The sequence below is a fragment of the Anguilla anguilla genome, chromosome 3 (assembly GCF_013347855.1).
Source record: "Anguilla anguilla isolate fAngAng1 chromosome 3, fAngAng1.pri, whole genome shotgun sequence".
Lineage (NCBI taxonomy): Eukaryota > Metazoa > Chordata > Actinopteri > Anguilliformes > Anguillidae > Anguilla > Anguilla anguilla.
Window position 1 is genome coordinate 65,637,368 of NC_049203.1, and position 25,581 is coordinate 65,662,948.

A 25,581-nucleotide genomic window follows, 5' to 3' on the forward strand; every position below is an offset into this window, starting at 1 on the left:
GCCGCACACTGACAGTTGACTTCGAATCCGGGGCTTGATGGAAGCTCGCGATAGGCCAGATCTGATCTTCCAGTTGACAGCGCAGGCCATGAACTGCAAGTCATGGGGCAGGTTTCAGTCGTACCGGTCCCAGCTGGGTCATAGTTTGGGCCAAACCAAAAGTAGGATAACTGTTGATACATAAATGAAGGCAGACATTTTGTTATGACAACAGCACTGATGGTATTATATATATATTTTTAACATGCCTATAGTTTGACATAAAAATTGAAATGAAATATTGGAAGTTCTATGTATAGACTAGGTCAGTATTTATCCTATAGCCCTTTGAGCGGTGCGTGTATATAGTGTACAGTTCAGGGTTTGGGGTTGTTGCATTTTGAGGAGTAGAAGTGTTGGAAGACAGACTCCTGTTTTGAGATGACACACATTTTTTATGGGATGATCAGCCAGATTTGTTGAAACCAAATGCTTTGCAGATTGGATCATGATTTAGCTGGCCAGCTTTTAAAGCAGGAAATTGCACTACTTGGAATAAATGCCCTGGGTGTTTTGGTGATTATTGGAATGGGCTTCTGAGAACTGACAGAGCAGCAGCAGATCCCTAATTTGTGTGGACTTTGGATTGTCCCTTATCAGGTGGCGCAGTTGGACTTTTTCATTATATTTATGCATTGTGGTCCTCTGGAAAAAGCCAGCAGTTTCTGTTAAACTGAAACCAAGAGCAGTCCGGTTGTGACGGCCTCGTGTGTGCATAAGAACCTGATGTGGGTAAATATTTGGCAGGTTCTCGTCACGTCTGACTACTCGGTATTCCTGAGTCAGAAGAGCCACTGGCTGTTTGCAAAGCATCTAGTTTGGAGATCAGTGTGGAGCGTGCACACAAATAAACTGAGGTGATCGTTCACACTAAACAGGAAATGGGGGGCGGGAGGGAGGGAGGGAGGGGGGGAAGCTCATTGGAACCTCATTTGACCCAAACTGACGCCTATCCCTCTCGATTTGTCTTGGTTTTCTGGTACTGTAGTAAAAAGAAAAAAAAAAAGAAGGGAACAATAAAATAGTTTGCAGTGATTTGTCATGGAAAATGAAAGGTTGTTTCTTTTTAAAAGAATATTTGCTGTTAAGCCGTCCTGCAATCTGATGTTACCTATTCCGTCACAATAAATGCCAAGACGAGTTTGAAGCGGATATGAAATGATGAACTGGAGTAATAATTGTCACAAACGTGTGTCTTAGAGCCAGGGATCTGGAGAATGTGCAGAGGTACCCATTTGCATGCCCTTCCAGACGTTTGAAATGAAGTTGCAGAAGAGGAAATCTGGCGGTGCGTGCAGGTGGGGGAACGTGCTTTCTGAATATCAGGGCTGCACTGTACTGCAGGGTGTCCTGGCCAGGCTTTGAAACTGCATTTCGGAACGGTCGAATTAATCGGTTAAATGACTTGTACGTAAATAATGTATCTTACTTGTACAGTGCATCGCAGCTCTATACTGTTCCTTTGGTAGTTTAAGAAAGCTGTTGCTTTCAAACAGCCGTCCAGGACAAGGGTTGGACTCCTTTTGTGATCTGTCTTTTAGATTTCCTTTTTTTTTTTTTTTTTTAAGACTGTAGCAGCACATGTACTTTGTAAATTAGACCTCTACTTTTTATGTACAAGGGCGTTTACTGCCCCGTTGACCTTCTGAAACATACGCCTCAAATGACAATGCGCACCAAGCGAATGCGAGTAAATATAACATCTGTTAACGAAACAGACCAACGCAGACCAAATTGCGTCCAGAAATGTGCATGGTTTGCAACTCGATTAGAATCAAAATTGGGTTTGGTCAAAAAAAATGCTTGCTTGCATCCAATCTGCGGCTTGAACAAGCCATGCTAAACAATCTTGAAATGGTCTTGGATGCTGTAGTATCTTCCAGACGTACTAACGTGGAATGAGGTGTCTGTATTATTGGGTTGTATTAATCTTAAAGAACTGAATTGTTTTCCCCCTAACAATGTAATCTAATTAATTATACAATGTGTCTAAAAGGTCAGATTTAATAAGTTATTTAAAGTCCTTTTGATACTTATGTATTGTAGAAATGTGCTTGTTTGCTTTTTCTGCTTCCTAATATATAAAAAGCACTTAAACCAGATTTTTGCTGAATGGAAAATCGATATCTGTGATAAATATATATTTTTTCATTTCTCTTGCCTGTTCTGAGAATGACAAATATGGCTTCCTACCCATCTGGTTATTCACGCCAAATACCCACCGGGTGAGTGGATGCATGCACAGTGAAAAGCTCAGTGTTAATTCAACTCTTAACAGAGTACATATGGGTCCAAGGATGGGTTATATGGGTCCAAGGATGGGTTATATGGGTCCAGGATGGGTTGTATGGGTCCAAGGATGTGTTATGTGGGTCCAGGATGGGTTGTATGGGTCCAAGGATGGGTTATATGGGTCCAGGATGGGTTGTATGGGTCCAGGATGGGTTGTATGGGTCCAAGGATGGGTTATATGGGTCCAGTATGGGTTATATGGGTCCAGGATGGGTTTAATGGGTCCAAGGGTGGGTTACGGTCGGTCACTGTCCCCTAAATAGTGTCCATTCACCTCGGCTGAATCACCACACCCAATCGTGAAGGCCTACTTCTGACATTCCGTTCCTGCTAATTCTGCACAGGCCCGACTACATGAATAATTCTGGGCTCACACAGCTGGTGTATGACCCTGGAGATTTAACGTGTGGTCGGGGGCGGGGGGGGAATTCCTCAGGAAGTCTGCCAGTCAGTGCAGCACGCGTTCCGGAGTCTGCCCCAGCACCCGGGGGCGAGTGCGCTGGTGACCGTAGACACAGTCACAGCTCTCCCTCTGTCCCTCCTCACTGCATCCCGAACCTCAATCCCCACCCCCCTCTGCATAATAATAACCTTTCACGCACTGTCCTTTTTCCAGAACCCCCACCGTCTTGTCGACACAAAGCACTCTGCACGCCCGTGCGTGCACATTCTGTTCCTCGAGTCTCCGTTTCTTCCGTAGCGTCATTTACGAACAGGAACTCATTCAGCGCCTAACAATGGACACTTTTCAAAGGGAATCGGGGAAGCAACAAATGAGCCAGCTTTGGGGGGAAAAACTGAGAAGTCATCCCCCCAGTCCCTTATAAGGCGATCAACTCAAAAAACAAGTTACTGAGTTTGCATCCTATAGCTTTTATATGTTTTTTTTTTCTGATTTAACGACGCAAATATGGTATGGATAAAGTACCAATTGATACCTGTAATGTAAGGTACGGCATCATGTTTATGTTGAAATCCATTCATAAAAGAGTAATCTATGAAATATGGCCCCTCTACCTAGCAATGGTAATATGCGTTGTCTGATGATTTCCATAGATATGTTCTGAATATTGGACTTTTAACGTTTTTTCAACATGCTTATTTAGTCTTAATTAGACGAGACAAAAAGTGTGCATTTCATTAACTTAGTTGGATGCAGATTCAAACTAAATTCACAATTAACTCCAACGTTCAGACAGATATACTTCTGAATAAAGTCGTGTCACTAACTGTTACACATCTTTATGGTAATTTGCGGGAAATGGTCCTATTTACATTCGGTAAGTAAATGCTAATGATCGAAACTTATTAGCAATGTGTAATCAACAGAAAATTTAATTTTTAAAAAAGCCTCCTGTATATTTTCATAATTAATAGTGTTTCTGGCTTCACATTGCTTCCACTAACTAATTAACGCTCGGAAATCGATGTCAGAACTGTGATATGGATATGGTGATAGAAGCATTTCTTTTTACTGCCATCTAGTGGTTCCAATGAAGTACCACACCTTGGAATTGCGAGGTGGAAAAATCTGGGGGGGTGTGGTGGAAAACAACCTTTGAAGTTTTCATCAAACATGCCAAAGAAATCAATAAATCAGCAATCAATCATTTGTGCTACCACAGTGGTACCACTGCTACCAGTGCTGGTTTGGGCTATAAGAGCCATCTTGTATGCAACTTCTTTTTTTTTTTTGCAGTTTTTTTTGGCGATTACTCCGCTCTCCCAGAATGTCCCAAATGAATAATATGATCTCTATTATGATTATGCTCTTTATGATTATTTGTGGCCTGAAGAGTTTCTTTACATGTCCTCTACAGTCCTTATAAAATTCTTATAAAAGCCCACAGTACTAAATTAGTGTTTAGATAATGTGCAAAATCCATTGCTGTTAAATTTGAATGTCTACCTATGTACTGTGATATATTTGGATTGAACACTGGATTGCCTACTTGACTACTTGCCTTTTCTTAAAGGACTGCTAAACATGTCTTTGCCACAGCTCACTGAGCTGAAATCTTTCAAACTGCCTGTTTACCAGAGGTGTGTTTGTTCACTTGGATCCTGTTCCAGCTCACGGCTAGGCAAACAAGCTCTTTTGGCAAATATGCTAGAACAGTTTATTTTGCAGGAGAAACTATAAGCTTATTTTGCTCAATTTGCTCTCCATTAGTCTTTTTTTAGTGTATCAGTAGTCTCTTGGAACAGGTTTATTCTTAATGACATTACTTATGAGATTAGTACTGCTAGCAATGATATCCAGTATTGAAGAACTGTTATGTTCATGTACTTTCTTTCTGGAAAAAACCCCAAATAAAATGTGCTCATGAATATCTATTAATATTGGTTATAGCCACGTAATATCTTTAATGTAACACATGGATAGCTCAGAATACTTCGCATTAGCATTAGTAAAATATTTAAATAATTGTTAACTATTACACTGTATGTATTATGGTTTCCTTGTTCTTTGTTTACATCGCTAGGAAAGCGAACACAGGTTTTGCCTGAAACGGGAGTGCTTAGCCACAGGTTACTGTGAAGGAAAAACTGGTGCTCTTGAAACTCTGAAAACAAATTACTGAAATGATAACCCCTTGCTGTGTATGTTTTAGTGTTTTATATCGTCTGGGATTATTTGGAAGGAATGCCCTGAAAGCAAACATCAGTAGTGGTGATAAAACAGAATTGCCCCTATTTAAAATGACGTGAATATGTTTAGTTTTTTTTTGTTTGTTCAATAGTATGCCCATTTCCTTTTCCTGAGTGTACATGGTCTGATGAAGAACTTTCATCAGAAGGTTTGAAGTGAAGTGCTTTCCCTGTATTTCAGTCTGGACTAGCAAGATTTCCCTACTCAGAGGTACCACTAAGAGCCTAGGTCAAGGTAATTCCTTTGTTTTGCTCTCTTTGCTGTCATAAGAGAAGTAGTTATATTTTGAAATAGCATAAGAGTGTGACTTTCTGCAAAGTTGTGCCAAGTTGCTGAGTGAAACGAAAAAAAAAAAAAAAAAGTATTGTATTTGAAAGCAAAAAATCTAGTCTGAGTGCTATAGCTTCAAGTTCTTAGCATCTAAATAATTTATGTTCTCCACCATATTTGTAGTTTATATCTGATGTTTTTCTTATTGGATCAATTATGCGAAACCTGGATTGACCCCAGTACAGTAATGGAAGTATAATGGAACTGCTGTGTTAAATTGTTAAATTGTTAAGTATTTTCACATACCAGCACTATCCCACCAAGGGATGGTGCTGGTATGTGTGGAATGCATGTTGTTATGAATTATTCTGAAACATATGAAATCATCATTTTCCATGTCTATACCTGTGCATCCCTGTCATGGGACTACTGGACCAGAGCTTGTAACTACCAGTGGTCTACAGATGACAGTTTGACATGAACGATTATGGAATACGCTGTGACAACCTATTTCTATCAACGCACCTGTAATTGCCTGAATATAATATGGTCATGTACACGCAGTATATATCATATTTGTTTGTACAGGTACCTGGATTAGTACTATATGAGGTACTACATGAGTTACGTGTGTACTATATATATACGTGTGTCAAAAACAGCACGTGTCGCTGCAAGTTGGTTTTCCAGAATTTGACAGTAAAAATGGAAAGTGGGGGAATGAGCCACCTCATTGGACGTGGGAATCCTATCTTCTCCCACTCTCAGTCCCCCTCCCATTGGGCCGCATTGAAATGACCTTATTTCCAGGCGGCTGGGCCCCTTATAAGGTAGAATATTAGGCTGCAATGCTCTTTTTTGAAACATCTCCCTGCCTAACAGGTGGGAATCTCTAAAAAAGTTTTTAAAAAAAATTTTAAAAAAAAGATACCATTTTACATCAAATGCAATTGTCTTTATATTTAATATTTTAACGCTTTAGTAATTTAATTTAAGAAAAGTTATAGAACGACAGTAAATTTTTTATTTTTTTGAAGAGTCTGCTATGACCGACCGGCCAAAAGTGCTTGCCTAAAATTTTTGTATCAAAATTGTGTAAAGACATCGAACTTATGGACTTTGCATCTGTTGTAACCCAAAGCCTCCGCATGTAAGTATTCATGATTTAATTTTCTTAATTGTGTCACATGGGGCTAGAATTCAATTCAAAATATGCAGCAGTTTGGTATTTGGTGTTAGCGTCAGTTCGGCTTTGGGTAGCTACATGTAAGGACTAATAAAGCAACTGGAAACCCTACTGGTACAGGACAGGTTGGTATAAATGAAGTTTATATGGCTCTTTTCATATCAATAAAGAGTAGCACAAATTGAGAAGCTAATACAATGTTTGTGTTTGCTCACACACATTGGCTATCTTAATGACTACCTGAGCTTATTAATTGGTTCCTGGCTTAATTCAAGGGAAGCTGTGAAATTAAATTGAGGCTTGATTGATTCTAATAATGTAGGTTTGGTTCTGTCCTATGACAGTTACCCAGCATCAACGACATTCTAAAACTAATAGTAGTTTTATGATTTAAAAAAAAAAACTATTTTTTATTGTAGTTTTCTGAATGCGCTCATAAAACTACAATACCTCAAATACAATACATGAAAAACAAACAGAGCTGAAAATGACCTGTAATGCATATTACTGTAGGAATGAATCTTACTGCTAATTTTTATTTAACATTTTTATTTTAAAGTCATTATTGAAGATGTATTTTACGTGACAGATGATTTGCCGATATGTCTAGAAAATATTGCCGTTAATTTGTAAAACTGAGCTTCGATTCCAATTTCATAATGAGAATCACATTTATAACTTTCTTATTATACGTTATGCAACACTATTTATTACAGCCGGTATAGAGAAACTGGGGTCTTGGAACCCCTGTCGTTCATGCTTCTATGTGCATTAGTGTGTTAAATAGCCAGTGCACTGCAGCCTGACCATTTCATTAAGTTTCTTAGAGTAGTTATTTGAGGACCCCTACATTAGATGACATCGAAGTATAATACCTTCTTTCATTTGAGACCTCGGCGCCATCTAGTACACAGTGTTTACTCTTGTGTATTTAAAGAAGCAGAAGAAGAATGGACTTGTTAGACAACATGTCTTGGAAAGCTTTTTTTTTTTTAAGAGGCTACGGCATGTGACCTGTCACATCACCTAATGACTGTTTGCTCAGCAAATGTTCTTATCCTGGAACAGCAATGCTGCCAAATTTTACACATTTCATTATTCATTTCTGTTTTGAGGGTTAGAACATTTGGTAAAAACAGGACTTTTTTTATTTGAGTGTCAGAATTGAGGGACAATTGCTCTTTGCCATGGAAAACCACTATGACAATCTGACAGACTCTTTTTAATTTAATATCCGATGACCAATGAGAAAGCCTGATACGAATGGGGATAAAAGAAATATCACTTCCCAGAATGAGACCTGACATGTCGTGGCTGGTCATTTGTGCAGTCGACGGTTCCCAAAGACCCTCCGCTGAGGTCGCGGTTGAGCTAGAGGTGTTGGGCTGGCTCCCTGGTGCAGGGAGGCTGGTGGCGGGGAGCAGGCCAGACCTCAGAGGATCAGCACTGTTTTCACATTGCGTGGCTCGCTGGGGGAGAGATCGAGCCAGTGCAGTATCACTCAGCCACCGCAAGTCAAATACAAAAACCGGAAATTAAAGGACGAGTTTGGGTTTTTTGTTTGCCTCTTGGCTTGAGGTTGCAGAAGGCTGGCGTTGTGGCGGTAGGGTGGGGTGCGGTGCGGCGCTACTTGAGGGGAATCCAGGTTGCGACGATCACAAATGTTCTTGGGTTTGTGAGCGGCAGCGGGTTTCTCCGTGGATCTCAGCGGTCAGCCAGCTGCAGTAGAGAGGGTAGAAAGTTCCGCGTAATTGAATTTATCCGCTCTTTTCTCTGGGAACAACCGGGAATTATTTTTTACAACCACAATGGAACATCCAAGTCCAGCACAGCACCGGTAAGAAGGAACAAATGCAACACTAGCCTCCTCTGTGTAGAAGGGATAAAATGTTATAAGGGATGAACTGTGAATGAGTATTACTGTTCTCATAAATTCTGGTGTTTCATTCTTGATTATACCGTGTGTGTGTGTGTGGTGTATGTGGGTATTAGTGTAACATAATTACTGTGTAATTAGTGTAACAACAACAAAAAATAATAAACATACACTATATATACATTGCAATAATCAAAGTCATTCTGTGTATTTTATAGAAAGGGGATGTTTAAGCTGAAAAAGAAGAAGAAGGATGCTAAGGAGGGTGTACTCTTTGCAAATAAAGGTGCCCTGGGTAAGGCCTTAAAAGCAAACATGCGTGCTTTTTGCAGTACCGCCGTGTTGACAGTGATCGCATTGCTCATACTGCTCTGTACAGAGATTTCTGCTACTACCCCAACACGAATGTGTACCCAGATAATTGCATGTTTATTGTCCATTATGCTGTCAGACAGGGTGGATAAACTTTGTATCTCTGTTAGACGGCTGTGAAGCAGAACGCCAGTGAACTTTATATCTCTGTCGTAGATGGCAGCGAAGGTGATGGCCGAGTTGTTCTGCCTGTGCCAGAGGGCGAAGGTGCCATGCAGGGCGGCCCTTCAGAACCAGAACCAGAACCAGAACCAGAGCCGCCTGTTCTTAAAAGGTACCCCCACCACCACCACCAACTAGTCTTCTGTTGCTATCTGAGCTCTAAGAGCAGTGTTGTTAATGGTTATAAATGGAAATTTAAAAATGTAAGCCGTGTACGTATCATAAATGGCAAATATGTAACAACTAACAAACCACAATACTTTTTAGCCCTGTAGTCAGTTTGCATCTTCCTCACAGGTCAAAACCAGTGGCCAAGATTCTGGACAGTGAAAGCAAGCCACAAAGCTTTCAGGTGGGGACAATAGGAGATTGTGGGCAGGCATTGGGCAAACATTACCCGAGCTGAATTTATAAAATGTCAGTAACATTTTTTTTGCTATCCTGGGACCTCCTGCTCCTAGATCTCCATCAACATCACGGAGGCGAGGCAACTCGTCGGAGAGAACATCGACCCCTGTGTCATAATCGAAATTGGCGATGAGAAGAAGCAGACCACGGTCAAAGAAGGGACAAATGCCCCCTTCTACAACGAGGTTGCCCTTTTCCGAATCTTAATGCCGGGGACAGAACCATAACTTAATTTGCCGTTTTTCAGCACGGACGTGTCTAACCTGCTGTTTTGTGTCTTTAAACAGTACTTTGTGTTTGATTTCTTCGGACCCACAGAGTCATTTTTTGACAAAGTCATCAAACTCTCTGTAAGTACATTCAGGGATCAGGATTCACCCTGGAACTCCATGGGCAAGGATTGGAGAAGAATCAAGGCTTTTGTGGTTTGTGATTGTCTGGAGCCTGTTTGAAATATTTCCACGCTTTTACACTTTCCATTTTAGCTAGTACAACCCAGAAGCAACTCATTTCTTTTTTCTTAATTGTCCATGCCACTCTTTCATGCACTGTCACAAATGGTTGAAACCTTTGCTATTTTTTTAAAGATATTTTCTCCAAAATCATTTGTCTTTATCTCATTGTGAAATTATGTTTTATTTTATTTTATTTTACTGTGTTGATTTATTACATATAGCCCTCACAGCAGTGTTTACATGGAGTGATGCAGACAGGAAACCCTAACAACCATTTTCTTCTTTCCTTCTTTTCCTAGTGACCTGTTTCCCTTTCTTGGTACACATGTCATTTTCCTACATGATGCTGCCTGCTTGCTATATTTTAATTGATTTGATTTTAAAGCTAAAATTAAATTATGACTGATTTTCTCATGATTAATGTTCATTTGCAATCAAAAGGGTTTGATGTAGTCCAATCTGCTTGTTGCAAAATGATTCTGCTTCATGCATAAATGCAATGCATTTGGTATTGCATTGCATTGCATTGCGAGACTGTGCTGCAGTATTAAAACAATTAAGAAAGAATGACTCATAAGCATATGGGTGAGCCTTATAGATTCCATATGAAATATTGGCCTGTTAGTCATGAAAGAACAATTGGAAAAAAACAGGTTCAGGACAATTACAATTTAAAATGGTGATTTTTTTCACTCATTTCAATGCTGAAAACATTAAGCTCGTTTGTACTTGATCTGCGTCAGGTGATGCACTCCAAAATCATGCGTGGCTTCTGCGTGGGGTCCTTCAAGCTGGACGTGGGGACAGTCTACAGGCAGCCAGGTGAGCGTCCCACGCAACATGCTTCAACTTCAACTTTTCAACTTGCTTTCTTTGTATTATCGTCCTACGATAGGGGGCAGTGGGCTTCCACTGCCCCCTAGTTTGACTTAGGATTAGGTTAGGTCAGAATAAGGTTCACTGTGTGAACTGGACTTTGTGTTCTTGGCTATGAATAACTGTGCAAAATGAGTATTGTACCTTGTCAAACCTGTGTTTTGTAGTTGGTCCAGTGACCTTCATATGCACTTTTGTACGTCGCTTTGGGTAAAAGCATCTGCCGAATAAATGTAACGTAATGCAACTTCGCCCAGGCTGCTGTTCATAACCCTCGCCGTCCATCACTGTTCCTTCTCTGGTCCCAGGCCGTCAGTTCACCAACAAGTGGGCCGTGCTGACCGACCCCATGGCCATCCACGCAGGGGTCAAAGGTTACCTGAAGTGTGACATCAGCGTGGCGGGGAAGGGCGACGTGACACCGCCCTCGCAGAAAAGCAGCAACTCAGAGGAGCAGATCGAAAAGTGAGGGCATGTCCCTAAACCTCCATACTTCAGAAAATGGATTCAGTTGAATTTGACCCAAACTATGCGTGACTGATAACACCGGACGCGGGCTGGATAAATCTTCTGTTTTCCACCGATATGAATGACTGTGATTAATTTTCTTTGACAGATCAGAAGCTGGCTTTATATAATGCAAATTTCTGCTGCATTTTTTTTGTACCAAATTAAATTTGTATCAAATTAATGTGAATACAGAGGTTGCGCAATACACTACTACTGTTATACTGCAACTGTCTCAATCTCAATCTGTGCATGTCACTTCACCAGAAAGTACATGGCTGTACATGTGACAGTAAGGAGTCTGAGGGGAAAATTCTTTATTGCTCTATGACCATGTCAATTTTGTCTCTGATAATGGCAGGTTTATTTATGTTATCATTATTGATCTTCTCTACACCTCGATGATATTTTAGGACATCTTGCTCTTCTCTTGCCCCAGTAATCTGCTCCTACCCGCGGGGTTCCCCTCTGAGCGCCCATGGGCTCGGTTTTACGTGAAGGTGTTCCGGGCGGAGGGTCTTCCTCGAAATAACTCCAGCATCATGGCCAATGTCACCAAGGCCTTCATTGGGGACAACAAGGACCTCATCGATCCCTACGTGGTGGTGTCTTTCTTCAGCCAGATGGTAACAGTATCCAAGATGTTTTTTTACTTTTCTGGGCCTAGAGCAGGACCTCATACTTTTGACTTGGAAAAACATGAAAAGAAAAAAAAATCATTGAGTCCTCAAATTTAGAGGTATAATCTCAATGGAATCCCAACATTATACATAAATTTGTTTTGCATCCTTTTCAAATATTTTGTGTTTCATCTCTTTTGATCGAGAAGGTAGATGTAACATTTCTTTGTCTCATTTTCTGCCTCCGTCCCTCCCTCCCTCCCTCCCTCTCTCATGCCTCCTGTCATTGGTGTGACAGGGCCGGACCTCAACCCAGAAGGGCACAGCAGACCCAGTGTGGAATGAGCAGATTGTGTTTAAAGAGATGTTCCCTCCACTGTGTCAGCGGGTGAAGATCCAGTTGTGGGATGAGGGGAGCATGAACGATGTGGCTATCGGGACACACTTCATTGACCTGCGCAAAATCGCCAATGAGCAGGATGGAGATAAAGGTGAACTTTGGGGTGTACCCCGCTAGGAACTAAATGGGAAATGTCTCCTTTTCTTAGATGTAGTGCCATACAGTACTTCAGCATTTTCTTCATTGTCACAATTTTTTATCATCCAGGTTTCCTCCCAACATTTGGCCCAGCTTGGATCAACTTGTATGGCTCCACCAGGAACTTCTCGCTGGGGGATGACGGTCAGGAGCTGAACGAGGGTGTGGGCGAGGGGGTGGCCTTTCGGGGAAGGGTCTTCCTTGAAGTGTCCGTGGAAATATTGGCGGCGGGTGGCGGGGGGGAATCCAAGGCGTCCCACCAGGCCAAGGACCAGAAGGGCCCGCATAAGGATGGCAAAGCAGGGAAAGGAGGAGCCAAAGACAAAACCGCTGCTCCTGGAGGCGGGGGCGGAGGAGCAGGTGGGGAGGAGGAGAAAGGCAAGGCGCTGGGTGCAGAGGTGACACCAGTGGAGACACCGCCTCAGGTGAGAGAGGGAAAGGAACATTGGCAGAATTTCAACTGCGTACTGACTTCGTTTTCTACTCTCATAATTTATGCAGTTATTCTGTTATCATGAACACTCACCTCTTCAGGCTGCACCTCTCCCCATCCCTCCCTACCTCCCTGTAATCTCTAAATTGACTGTAAGCTTAGGGTTGTAACTAGGTAGCTGTTTTGTGGGTGACTTGGTTAATGCACTCATCTTAACTACTGCTTGTATTTTTGTATAGACTGCGTTGTTGCTGTTCTCGTTTGTGTTAGTGTTAATCAGTTTAACCTACAGGGTCCAAGTTGAACTATGCGGTTGTTCCCTGCACTTGGAAACGGTACTTCTCTCTAGGGTTTTCGACACACTTGTTCCTGATTATGGTTATACACTTTGTTGTATGTCGCTCTGGATAAGAGCGTCTGCCAAATGCCTGCAATGTAATGTAATGTAATTATCCTCTACTGGTCTGGTGCTGATAGACCCGGTCTATATTCTCTTTCGCTCTCCCTTGTCTCTCGCCTACTGTCTATTTCCTTGTTGGAATGTTATTGTCAGTGGTCCTGTCATGAGCACTGCCCGTGATTGGTCGTAATACGTCCCTCAGATCAACGATGATGACAAGGAGAGCTTCATGCTGTTCGCTGCTCTATTCGAGGCGACGATGATCGACAGGAAGATAGGGGACAAGCCCGTCAGCTTTGAGTTCACCATTGGTAACTATGTCAATGTTCTCGCCTGTCCCTTTGCCAATTCCTCGACCAATTCAAGTGCCGGCAAGTAACCGTTCGGCGAATGGCCTAAAAGAGGGTGTTTGTTATCGTCTTGCTGTCCAGGGAACTATGGAAATTTCATCGATGGCGCCTCCCAAGTGAGCCCTAGTAAGAAAAAGGTAGCGGTCGAGAGGGTAGCTGAGCCTCTGGAACCTGACAGCGCTCTCAGCACTCCCTTACTGGAAGCCCAAGAACCAGAACCATGCATGTCCACAACCCCTCCTACGAAGCCCCTGCTCATGAAAGGAAATAGGTGTTTACCATTCTTTGTTCCACTATATTTTTGAAGGGGTCGTAATAGACGCATATTTCTTTTTAATTGGCTTTTAATTGAATTTTAATTCCGCGTCTGCAGGAACTACATGTACCTCCCCATTCGAGATCGGAAACCGTGTGTCCACTTGTTCAGCCGCTGGGAGGACCAGTCCTTCCGCCTGCACTACTCAAACATGTTGGACAGCATCACATTGAAGCTGGTGCGCTACCCTGGAAACACCATAAGCTTGGTATTGCTGAAGCATTACAATGCGGTTGTGTAGTGATGATGTAAACAATGTGATGTCATCTCCTGACCAATGCAGGAGGAGGGAGTGGCTAAAGCTGGTGAGCAGAACAAGCTCTCAGATCCCCGGGCTGAGGCCTCCATCCTCAAGGTGTTCCAGGAGTTTCGGGCAAACACCAGGTAACCTGGTATTACTGCAGACTATGTGTATCGACTATGTGTACATGGACAGTCAAATTCAAATGGAAACACCCACATGCTAGCAATAAAAGACTTGTTTATATGTAATATATCTGGTAAACGTTTAAGTGTTTAATGCGGGCCTCTTTCTCCCTGTAGGACGTTCATTGCCTTTGCAGAGAAGAAGGTGAAGGGGGACAAGCTGACCAACTTGGACAAAAAGCGTTTGACACTGTGCAGAGATGAGCTGGTATGGATGAGGAATATCACTGTCTCTGTCCTGGAGTTGGGGGGGTCACACCTCATACTCTTGTTTCCATGGTTCAGATCGTAACCACATGTACCTGTGATCTCCATCTTAGTCGTTGACAGTGCTGTTCCTTCCTCAGGATAGTATGGCGAGTGAGGTGAAGTCCATCACTGGCCCGAAGAAGAAGACTATGAGTGTCAAAAGCATGCTACAAGAGGCCTTCAAACTCACTCAACGCATGAGGTTCCTGGTGGAAGAGGTAGTGTGCATGTGTTCATGTGTACATTACATGACCAAAAGTATAACTAAAAGACACCTGACATCCAACATCTCATTCAAAATTATGGGCATTACTATGGACTTGGTCCAACCTTTGCAGCTATAACAACCTCCAGTCTTCTGGGAAGGCTTTATAATAGATGTTGGAGCATTGATTCAGGGTTTTGCTGCCATTTGGCCAGAATAGCATTATTGGGCGATTGACTTCCCTTCATTGGAAATAAGGGGCCTAGCCCAGACCATGAAAAACAGCCCCTGATTAAGGCGTGTCCAGACACTTTTGGTCATATAGCGCATGTGCCTTTGTATATATTCGTATGTATGAGGATGTGTGTCTACTTGTCTCTTTGTAAATGTGCGCTATTGCTTTCTGTTGTCTCTTTGCCTTTCAGTATACACATACTACGCTCAGTACAGTCTTTTTGGTGTACAGATTATACACAGGTGCAGATATTCTGCCCCACAGCGATTTTAACTTATACATGCTGCGTCTCTGTGCACGTGCCCCTCTCCCACCCTCAGCCCCAGCACACACTTCCAGACGTGTTGGTGTGGTTGCTTAGCAACAACAAGCGTGTGGCGTACGCCCGCATTGCTGCCCGCCACTTACTCTACTCCTCCTGCCCGCAAGACAAGGGTCGAGACTGCGGCAAGATCAAGACCCTGTTTCTCAAGGTACCAACGGGATCCCGAAATGATGACATTAATGTGCCTTGGCATAACCTTGCAGTGTAATTGTGATGATATGTGTGATATGTGTAGATTTTTTGTCATCCTGGATCTTTAACATATTTCTATTTATTCATGTTACTTTTTTTCTTTTTAGCCCTCATTTTGTTTTACTGTTCTTTTCTTCCCCTATGAGACCCCTGTTGGCTGTCAGCACTGACACAGTCCTAATTTGATTCCAGACCATGAAAGGCATAACTGCAGCAAGAACTAGTGTTCACTGGGGGGAAACCAAACTTTACTGCAGTTTAATCAGGAAATACTTGCTATGCATAGAATAATCATCCAATGGCTCCCATTGGCCAGTGATGTGATAGTTTAGAGGCACCAATCAAATTCCGCTCGACTGTTAGGTCTGCTTACTGTATGCGTTGCACACAGTGAATGTGAATGAGTATAAAATGTGTTACTGTGCCTTGCCCTCAGCCGCCAGGCAAGCGTCTGACCGGCTGGACGGTGCAGGCCAAACTGGACGTGTACCTGTGGCTGGGGGACTGCAGAGACTCCGCCCACATGCTGGAAAACCTGCCCTCAGGGTTTGAGCTCTTCAGCCGGCCCACTGACAGGCCCGTCGAACACCACGCCACCCCTGCACCTGACGAGCTAGTCTACAAAGGTCTATATTTGTCATCTCCCCTGTCAGAAGTAGTCTTGATCACTTTTGGTACACTCTCTGAATTAGTTTTTTTATTTATTAATTTGATCCATTAATTAAGTTGATCGGATGTGCATCGTGTTCTGTGTTCTTCAACAACGTTGACCTGACGAAAGCTTATAGAAAGAAAGCAAAGAATAATTTGCTTTCATTTCTTTCTAACGGTCCCTGGAGATCTGTCTGTCCAAGCCCTTAGCAAATTTTTCATGTGCCTCGGTAGAACAGAGAGAACTGACAGAAAGCATGTGAACGGTATTTGTTGTCCTCCTGCCCAGCCCATCACCAGTTCCAGCTGCGGGCCCACATGTACCAGGCCCGCGGACTCATTGCGGCTGACAGCAGTGGCCTCTCGGACCCTTTCGCTAAGGTGTCCTTCGCGTCACACAACCAGTCCACAGCGGTGAGGCTCAGTGCTCTGTGCAAAGAGAGGACTTGCGCTCTGTAGGCAGCAGAGAAACAGGCCTCCAATTTTGTTGTTGTTGTTGTTGTTGTTGTACCACTGGGGATTGTATACAGCGGTAATGATGACCGTTACAAACCCTCTGTTTTTCAGATCATTAACCAGACACTGACCCCAACCTGGAACCAGATGCTGCTCTTCAAAAAAGTGACGCTCTACGGCGAGCTGAATGACCTAAAAGAGGAGCCGCCCCGCATCGTCATCGAGGTGTACGACGACGATGCCCTGGTGAGGAAGACCCTGTGACAGCAACAGATCACTTTTATACACATTACTGTGTTACAGCGTGGACCGTGACAGCGATACAGCAGTTTCTATGGACTGGGTTCAATTAACACCATTTGTAACGCTAAACCGTTCATGACGTGGAGTTCAGGAACTTAAGGATGAATGCTGCTTGAACCCAGGCCTGTGATACTATTAAGGTAACTGAGTGTATGATTGGTATCATTGGTATCTCACTCCCCACAGGGAAAGGCAGAATACCTGGGCTGCGCCATGACAGTGCCAGAGGTCAGACTGTCCAATGAGGTCTACTCCCCCCCTGAGCTGAAGTACAGCCCCCTCTTCTGTGGCAGTCAGTCAGGAGGAGACCTCCTGGCGGCCTTCGAGCTCATCCAGGTACGGAGCAGTGATGGAGGGCGTCAGAGGGGGAGAGCGGCTTCCAGCTCATCCAAAAGCAAGCGAGCCAAGGGACATGATATGTCTTTTCAGTTTGTAAAAGCAGAGTCAGATTTTGGGGGGGAAGAGTAGAGCGCTGACTTCATCATTGCTATCCAGCTAGTGTGCTTTTGGCAGCAGGCTTTCTCCAGTAACGACAGTCAATGACAAGGTTGCTGATATGACGTGGCTAAAACAGACCGTCCCAACTGGAGCCTTTAATGTACGCAACTTGGGATGTCCATTGGTGCTCTGGCCTTCTCTTGCCATGGTATGGAGCATAGAGGGCATTCCTCTATTGACCTGGAAGATAATCTATGAGCTCTCAGAGACCGCAAGGCATAAGTGCATTATCCTTATAGGTGGCTGAATGCATTACTGATCTACCAATCTGCTATAGATCCCAGGGACTGGGGAAGAATCCCTGCCACCCGTAGATGAGCCAGACGGACTGATCTATCCGGTTCCTGCCAGCATCCGGCCTGCACTCAGCAAGTACAGAATAGAGGTAAGACGTGAGCCCCTCAGTGGAAAAACATATAATTCATAAATAATTTTTTTTTTTTTTTTTTTTTTTCAAAAGATAAAGGGTAACCCTGTGTCCTGAATGATTTATTTTCCTAGTCTTTTAATGTTAATGTTTAATGCTAAATCAATAATGTCCAGGTGGTGCTCTGTAGCAGGTCTGGAGTTAGGATCCATAAACAGTGGGGGTTTAGCCCTGAGAGCTATAGAGGGTGTATGTGGACAAGGATTTTTTTGAAATTTCAACAGCTAAAGGCACGTTTTAGAGGGCCTAGAAGATGAAGAGAACCCTACTTTCATATTAAGAATTTAGAACAGGGGCACGCACCTGAATCGGTTAGCATATAGAAAAATACATTGCTGCCTTTTTTTTTGTATTTTCCGGTCGTCTCCAAGTTTTTGGTCAGAGATTAAAAATAGGGCCAAAAGCCCAGAGAGCCTTGGGCTAGTGACGCCAGTATAGCGTGTGCACATGTGTTGTACAGATTGGTCTGTAATGGGTGTGTGCGTGCGTGTTTTCCCCACGTCTCTCAGTAATACTGTAGGTGTTTGTGTGTGTGTCTGTGTGCAGTCCAGGTGTTTTTTCTTATTCAGGTGTATTTGTTGTCTAGTATTTGCTAAGTAGCAGGTGTGTATTGTCCTAGTGTTGCTCTGTAACTAAGGTGACCTTTGGACAGGTGCTGTTCTGGGGCCTTCGGGAGCTGAAGAAGGTGCAGCTACTTTCCGTGGACAGGCCGCAGGTGTTCATTGAGTGTGCAGGGAAGGGGGTGCGTTCCTCAGTCATACAGAGCTACAAGAAAAACCCGAACTTCACCGTCCTGGTGGACGTCTTCGACGTGGTAACAGACCCGTTTCCTTAAATTACTTTCAGCTGATTTTAGTCGATCATAACCATGTCTACATAGGCGAGTGTGTTTGTGACCTTTCACCTCTGCCGTCGCGTGACTAGGATCTGCCGGAAAATGAGAACCTGCACCCTCCCCTCAATATCTCCGTGGTGGACTGGCGTGCCTTCGGGCGGAGCACACTGGTGGGCAACCATGTGATCAACAGCCTCAAGAAATTCAATTATGTTCCTCTGCCACCTCCACCTCCGAGACCCCCACAGCCCAGACAGGGTAAAGTTCAACTCAAGATTTAAAATCAAAATCAAATCGTTTTATCCTTTGGACCAGAGTTCTGCGACCGTAGTCCTGGAGAGCCAGAGACGGATGTGCTTGTTTCTGTTTTTGGCTTCAAATCAGCCACAAATTCAGACTCAGGAAACCAGATTGAAGTGAATTAGCTGCGTAACCAACAGCATTAATTGATAAATTTAGTGCTGAGCTACAAAAATCAGCACACCCTGTGGTTGTCCCGGACCTGGGTTACAGATGCCTGCTCTGGACACTGATGTTAACCTCCTTAGTATTTTTGGGTTTTATGTGATTTCAGAAGTGGTCCCACGTGCATCGGCGAGACGCTCCATAGGGGCAGTGCCCTCTAGCGATATCTATGTCAACATTGAGCAGGAGCCAATTGCCAAGCCTGCACCCCCAACAGCGACTGAATCAGAGAAGAAAAAGGTACCGCATTCTCTGAGAAATTCAAAAACAAACCTTGAGAACTCCCAGGCTGAGCTCATTCAACTGACATACTTGGTGTTGAGTTGGCTCCTGTGGGAAAAAATCACATGGTCACATGATTGTCTTCATCAGGGGTCCAAGGCGACTATGCGGAGGTCCACCAAGAGGAGGAGACGCACAATCGTAGATGAGTCTGCTGAAAACGTCATTGACTGGTGGTCAAAGTACTATGCTTCTGTTGAGAAGGTCCAGCAGGCAAGAAAACCGTGGTTTTTTACAGTCGTGAAAGGTTTTCCCATTGACTTGAACACTTCATCACTGTGTATTATTTCTATATCAAATAGGTGAAACTAAAGGAAGCCCATGAATTCCCTCACATATATGACAATGGTAAGTATGCACTGTAGAGATTTTTAACTGCTTTCTGAAGCCATAGTTGTGCCGTTAGCTCAAGCCATTCTTTCTGGAGCCGAGCAATCCAAGACAGGCCCCATAGGCACAAGGGCTCTGTGCAATTGCTATGCCCCGTGCATTCGTTCCATGTGCTGGGTCCTGACCGCACATGCACCGTTGTGTATTGCAGTATCTCCGCTTCAGCACTTGGTCTCGGAAGGAGTAAATACCCTCGGTAAGGTTTGCTGGAGCTCGTCAAAAGTGCATGGCCTTTCGCACCAGCGGTCTGCTTACTTTCATATCTGGTACAAACAAAAGCGAGGGGGAGAACTCAATCCGGTGCCTTTAAAGGACACAAGCAGACCTGCAGACTGAGCATGCTTGCCCTGTGGTGACCGGGGGGATTGCATTCAGGGTGAAGTGAAGTGGTGACTTGGTTGCACGAGTAAGATCTGTCCCTCTTCTGGGTGTGTAATCGGAAAAACTGGAGATGCAGACGGTCTGTCTTTAACTTGGGGGTTTCTGCTGTGGGCATTTGGTTTCAGATCTAGTGAGCATCATGGGATGTATGGCCATAGCAATAGCAAGGGATTGTCGTGCATGGAAATAACAAGTTAAAATGTTCAGAAATACATGTGTGTGTGAGAGAGAGTGTGTGTGAGTGTGAGTGTGAGTGTGAGTGTGAGTGTGAGTGTGAGTGTGAGTGAGAGTGTGTGTGTGTGTGTGTGAGAGAGAGACATGTCACATTACAAGTATTACATGTTTCCAGTGAGTGGACAGCAGGACCAGTACACCTTGGCAGCCCAGAAGAAGAGAAAGGCTCTCAGCTTCAGTGGAGTGCTACAACCCAAACTGGCTACATTACAGGTAGACAGCAGTCACTGTTCCAGACATCAAATCTATTTCTTAGCTGTCCTATTGCTGAAGGAGAAAGGTTTACCTCACTCACAATAGCTTATTAAGATGTATCAACTGTGCTTCTACCTTTCTGATCAGAACCACAGTCTGTTGTCCCATATTGTGGGACGACATAGGTCAGGAGGTAAGACCGATTGTCTGGCAGTCGGAGAGTTGCCGGTTCAAACCCCGCCCTGGGCATGTCGAAGTGTCCTTGAGCAAGACACCTAACCCCTAACTGCTCTGGCGAATGAGAGGCATCAATTGTAAAGTGCTTTGGATAAAAGCGCTATATAAATGCAGTCCATTTACAATTTACCATATTGTCACAACAGCTGTATGACAAGGAGCTAGAGGCTGAGTTTGGGCCCTTTGATGACTGGGTCAAAACCTTTGAACTGTACCGGGGTAAGGCCAACGAGGGGGAAGGCTCCAGCGAAGAGAGACTTGTCGGAAAATTCAAGGTTAGTAGAAGAGTTTATTCCTTCTGCAGCGATGTAAAACATTAAAACGTGCCTCGTCGCGGAAACTGTTTTTTTTTTTTCGGTTTCATCCAGGGCCGATTTTGCCTCTACAAGACGATCGAGCCGGAGGGTTTTGAGGGAGGTCCAGGTGCTGGCCAATTTAAAATCAACCAAGGAATCCCACCCAACTCCCCCATCAATGTTCTGGTCCGGGTGTACATTGTTTCGGTGAGTATGTTTCGCCTTTGAATATTCATAGTGATGCACCCTTGTGTTACTGGCACTGTAAATGGTCGCATCTGGAATTCCCTCAGGCCACCAACCTCTTCCCAGCTGATTCAGATGGGAAATCCGATCCCTACATAGTCTTAAAGCTGGGAAAAATGGAAATCAAGGACAGAGATAACTACATCCCTAAACAACTCAACCCAGTCTTCGGCAGGTAAAAAAAAAAACTGCTTTCTCAAAATGAATCTCAAGTCATGATGTCTGCCATATGTTTGAATCTGCTTTCAGAACTTTATTGATTACATCAGGTATATGGAAACCATTGATACAACATTATAAATACCTCTGACCTTGCCTCCATATCTGCTTTGGTTTGTTCCCCTACTCCAAGGTCCTTTGAGATGCAAGCTTCATTCCCAAAGGAGTCTGTGTTGTCTGTCTTCATCTATGATCATGATACGATCGGGTCTGATGACTTGATCGGGGAAACCCGGATAGACCTAGAGAATCGGTTCTACAGCCGGCATCGGCCAACCTGTGGGCTACCCACTGAATATGCCGTGTGAGTGTGAGAACCCAAAACCCTTCATATGTTTGGTCCAGTTCTTTGAAGTTCTCTTTTTTTCAGTTCAGAACATCCACATATCCTCCTTGTCCATTGTCATTCCTTGTCATTTGCTTTCTTGTCCTTCTTCCCTTGCTCTTGTTCTGTCTTTGAAGTGACTCACGCAGTACCTCTGTTTCAGCGAGGGGTACAATGCCTGGAGAGACGCCATGAAGCCTTCACAGCTGCTGACAAAGCTGTGCAATGAGCACCATTTGGATGGGCCACACTTCCAGCCTGGCAGAATTACCATCGGGGATAAGGTCTTCAGTGGAAAGACTACCTTTGTGGATGAGGGTACAAGGATTTAATCCAAAATTTTATCGGGCAGCTGCTGCGAATAGTTTCGGTGTATGCTTTCAGTTGGTCAAGACGGTTGTGAGAGTGAATCATAAAAGGTTTATTATTTGGACTTCTTGGGAAATGTATACACTATATATGAACTATATATTACTTTAGATGTGAAGCACTTCATGGACATGGCTTGTAACTAGCTCACATTTACAGTAGCAGGCTGAAGATCCTTCACAAGGGGGACCAATTAGGGCTGATGGTGCTTTGCATCAGTGACGCTGTGTGTCCTTGATAAGGGAATGTCTCAGTATAAATTAAGTAACATAATACCTTACTTTACACCAATTAACACATCCCTGTAGAATTCAACACAATTGTAATGTGTACTTTGATATGGGAGCGTTATTTAGTGATGGAAACGGTAAGTCAATTTAAAAAGAAAAAGCGTAGGAAGAACAATGGGGTAATTAAAGAGAACCGGATCCGAGTGTTGGTGACCTTACGCTCTGGAACAGAACTCTTGCTGTGCATTCGTTGGCATCACGGAATACTCCAAGTGAAACTTCTTGGCCGTTTTTCTCCATGGTTAAGACCTTTAAAAAATGATGTTAGTTTTTGTATAAAAAGAGGCCCTTGGCTTACTGAACACAGTCACTCTATTTTGAATTGTTAGGAACTATTGTTTGAAATATCTGTACAAAATGGGAGCCTCTATCTCACCGGGTATATCCTGTTCCCATACAGAGCAGACCGTAGAATCCTACGAACATCTGGCACTAAAGATTCTCCACCGCTGGAGTGAGATCCCAGGCGTTGGGTGCAAGCTGGTCCCGGAACACATCGAAACCCGAACTTTGTACCACAAGGAGAAGCCAGGGATGGACCAGGTGATCAGTGCTGTCTGGTTGTTGTTGCGCCTTTTGTTGACTCCTGTGAATCAAATACCTCTTTTACGGACAGTGACGGTTCAGTGTGTGTATGTTACGATTTCCCTAGGGCCAGCTGCAGATGTGGGTGGATATGTTTTCCATGGACATGCCCCCTCCAGGCCCTTCGGTGGACATCTCCCCACGAAAACCTAAAGGGTGAGGCCCTTCCTTATCTCTATGCGCCACACAGAAACTCTACAGAAAACCTCTATTCATATTACCTTCAGGTCGGTTGAGCTTTTAACTAGATTTTCTGTTCCATAATGTGAAGATATGAGCTGAGAATCATCATTTGGAACGCAGAAGACGTCATACTGGAGGATACCAACTTCATTACGGGGCAACAATCCAGTGATATTTACATCAAAGGGTGAGCTTGCTGTCTGTAGACACAAAAGTATTATCCTGTACCATAAATTGGTCACATTTACTAAACGTCACCAGTATTACCGACTGGAACTGTACTGTAGCTAACAAGAAGCTTGGACTATGACCACTGACCAGCTTACTGTACCAGTCCTTTTCCCTTGGAAATGGATCAAGAGGAAAGTTATTAGCCTAACAGCTTTAACAAAATGACATTCTGCAATCAAACGTATACCTTTTATATCATCTATGTCACACTGCAACACCCTGTTAGAAATACTGTATAAACTCTATAGAACACCTCTATTCATATTACCTTCTACTTAGCCTAGCCACTGCTAACACCTCCTCCCCCCCCCCCCCCCCTTAATTTTTGGGTTCCCTCTTTTTACAGATGGCTGAAGGGCCTAGAGGATGACGGCCAGGAGACAGATGTCCACTACAACTCTCTGACCGGGGAGGGAAACTTCAACTGGCGCTTTGTCTTCCCCTTTAACTACCTGCCTGCGGAGAAGGTGGTGGTGATCAGCAAGCGAGAGAGCATCTTCTCACTGGACAAGACGGAGCAGAAGCTGCCGGCCGTGCTGGTGATGCAGGTGTGGGACTTCGAGCGGCTGTCCTCCGATGACTTTTTGGGTGAGTCCCCCCCCCCCCACCCCCCATGTTCCCGTCACCGTTCCTGTCGCAGTGGGCCGTAAACCAAAATCGTCCCTGGGATCCGTGTGTACCTGTGGAAGGTGCTCATTACAGCGCCAGGTTGTGCTTCCTGTTCCTGTCCTCAGGGTCGGTGGAGCTGGATCTGCACAGCTTCCCGCGGGGCGCCAAGACGGCCAAAGTCTGCAAGATGGACATGATGGACACCTTCACCGATAAGATATCCATCTTCCAGCAGAAACGGTCCCGAGGGTGGTGGCCGTTCGTCAAGTCCGGGGAACTCACGGTGAGGTTCATCCTCCTGTTTCTTTCTCTCCTCCTTGCCTTCTTGCCTCTCGTTCTTTATGTTTGACCCCCCCCCCCCCCTATACTGTACTTGTTTAGGGAAAAGTGGAGGCGGAGTTCCATCTGGTGACATCAGAAGAGGCGGAGAAGAACCCGGTGGGGCGTGCCCGCAAGGAACCAGAGCCCCTGGAGAAGCCAAAGTACGCCGTGCACCCTGGCATGCGGTACACTGAGCATGCTCAGTAACGGGAGCAGCTCAGAACAAACATTTACTGATCCAATGCACCAATTATTTAACAGCGTAGTACCGAGAACAGAAGACCATAAACCAGGAGCGTTCAATCTTTTCCGAAAAGGGCCAGTGTTGGGTGCAGGTTTTTGTTCTTGTCGGGCAGTAGGACTCCTGATTCCACTTATCAAGGTCTTGATTGAAGACCATGATTAGTTAATTAGCTGAATCAGGCGTTGTAACCCTGGGGTGAAACAAAAACCTGCATGCACACTGCTGCAGGAATTCCACTACGACAAAAATTTTACAATTTTACTGTTTAACTGTCCTCTTTTGAATAAGAAGTGTGAACTGGTGTTGTTTTTCCTCAGTAGCATTTAATATTAGTTTTCACATGCTCTTACAAATACTAGATTTTAAGTAATTCAGTGTTTTTCACCCTGTGAATTCTTGACAGCATTTAAACATCTGGATTGCATGGTCTCTTTCTCTCTCTTTAGCCGCCCGGACACATCTTTCTCCTGGTTTGTGAACCCTTTCAAGTGCTTCTTCCATCTGATCTGGAAGAACTACAAGAAGTACATCATCATCGCCCTGGTGCTCCTCATCTCCGCCCTGTTCATCGCCCTGCTGCTCTACACTCTGCCAGGAGCCATCTCCCAAAAGATTGTCAACGGCTAGCAGAAAACACGCAAGCGCGCACACACGCAAGCACACGCATATACACACACACACATGCACACACACACACATACATACCCCCACACGCAAGCAAGCACACACGTACACACATGCACGCACATATGCACACATGCACCCACATATGCACGCACGCATGGAAGCACACACACACACACACAAGTACCCACCCACACAAACACACACCGACACACACACATGCACGCACACACACGGGCGACTGAAGTCCAGTAGTTTATCAAATGCATGGGAGAACCTTCAGTCTTCATATTGCACTTC

The 25,581-nt window shown here is 44.1% G+C and overlaps 1 protein-coding gene across 4 annotated transcripts; it reads left to right on the plus strand.

Moving 5' to 3' along the window:
* Positions 1-7,744: 7,744 nt before the first annotated feature.
* fer1l6 (fer-1 like family member 6) lies at positions 7,745-25,348 on the plus strand. 4 transcript variants are annotated; one of them, XM_035408037.1, is made up of 42 exons: positions 7,745-8,277; positions 8,535-8,611; positions 8,845-8,962; positions 9,148-9,202; positions 9,312-9,443; positions 9,546-9,683; positions 10,457-10,535; positions 10,898-11,054; positions 11,536-11,722; positions 12,015-12,207; positions 12,324-12,679; positions 13,290-13,398; positions 13,519-13,708; positions 13,811-13,931; positions 14,037-14,137; positions 14,297-14,387; positions 14,527-14,646; positions 15,189-15,341; positions 15,822-16,011; positions 16,326-16,450; positions 16,604-16,738; positions 16,982-17,131; positions 17,571-17,678; positions 18,373-18,534; positions 18,645-18,813; positions 19,130-19,260; positions 19,393-19,515; positions 19,605-19,650; positions 19,844-19,888; positions 20,423-20,520; positions 20,886-21,014; positions 21,108-21,242; positions 21,329-21,456; positions 21,634-21,804; positions 21,989-22,143; positions 22,885-23,027; positions 23,137-23,225; positions 23,341-23,439; positions 23,830-24,071; positions 24,218-24,375; positions 24,474-24,574; positions 25,104-25,348. In XM_035408037.1, exons 1-42 carry the CDS (start codon positions 8,249-8,251, stop codon positions 25,282-25,284), a joined length of 5,619 nt encoding a protein of 1,872 aa, XP_035263928.1. In that variant the 5' UTR covers positions 7,745-8,248; the 3' UTR covers positions 25,285-25,348. The 4 variants fall into 4 exon arrangements, with proteins under 4 accessions (XP_035263928.1, XP_035263930.1, XP_035263929.1 ...); XM_035408039.1 differs by having other exon boundaries at positions 9,546-9,608; XM_035408038.1 differs by lacking the exon at positions 19,844-19,888.
* Positions 25,349-25,581: the final 233 nt, after the last annotated feature.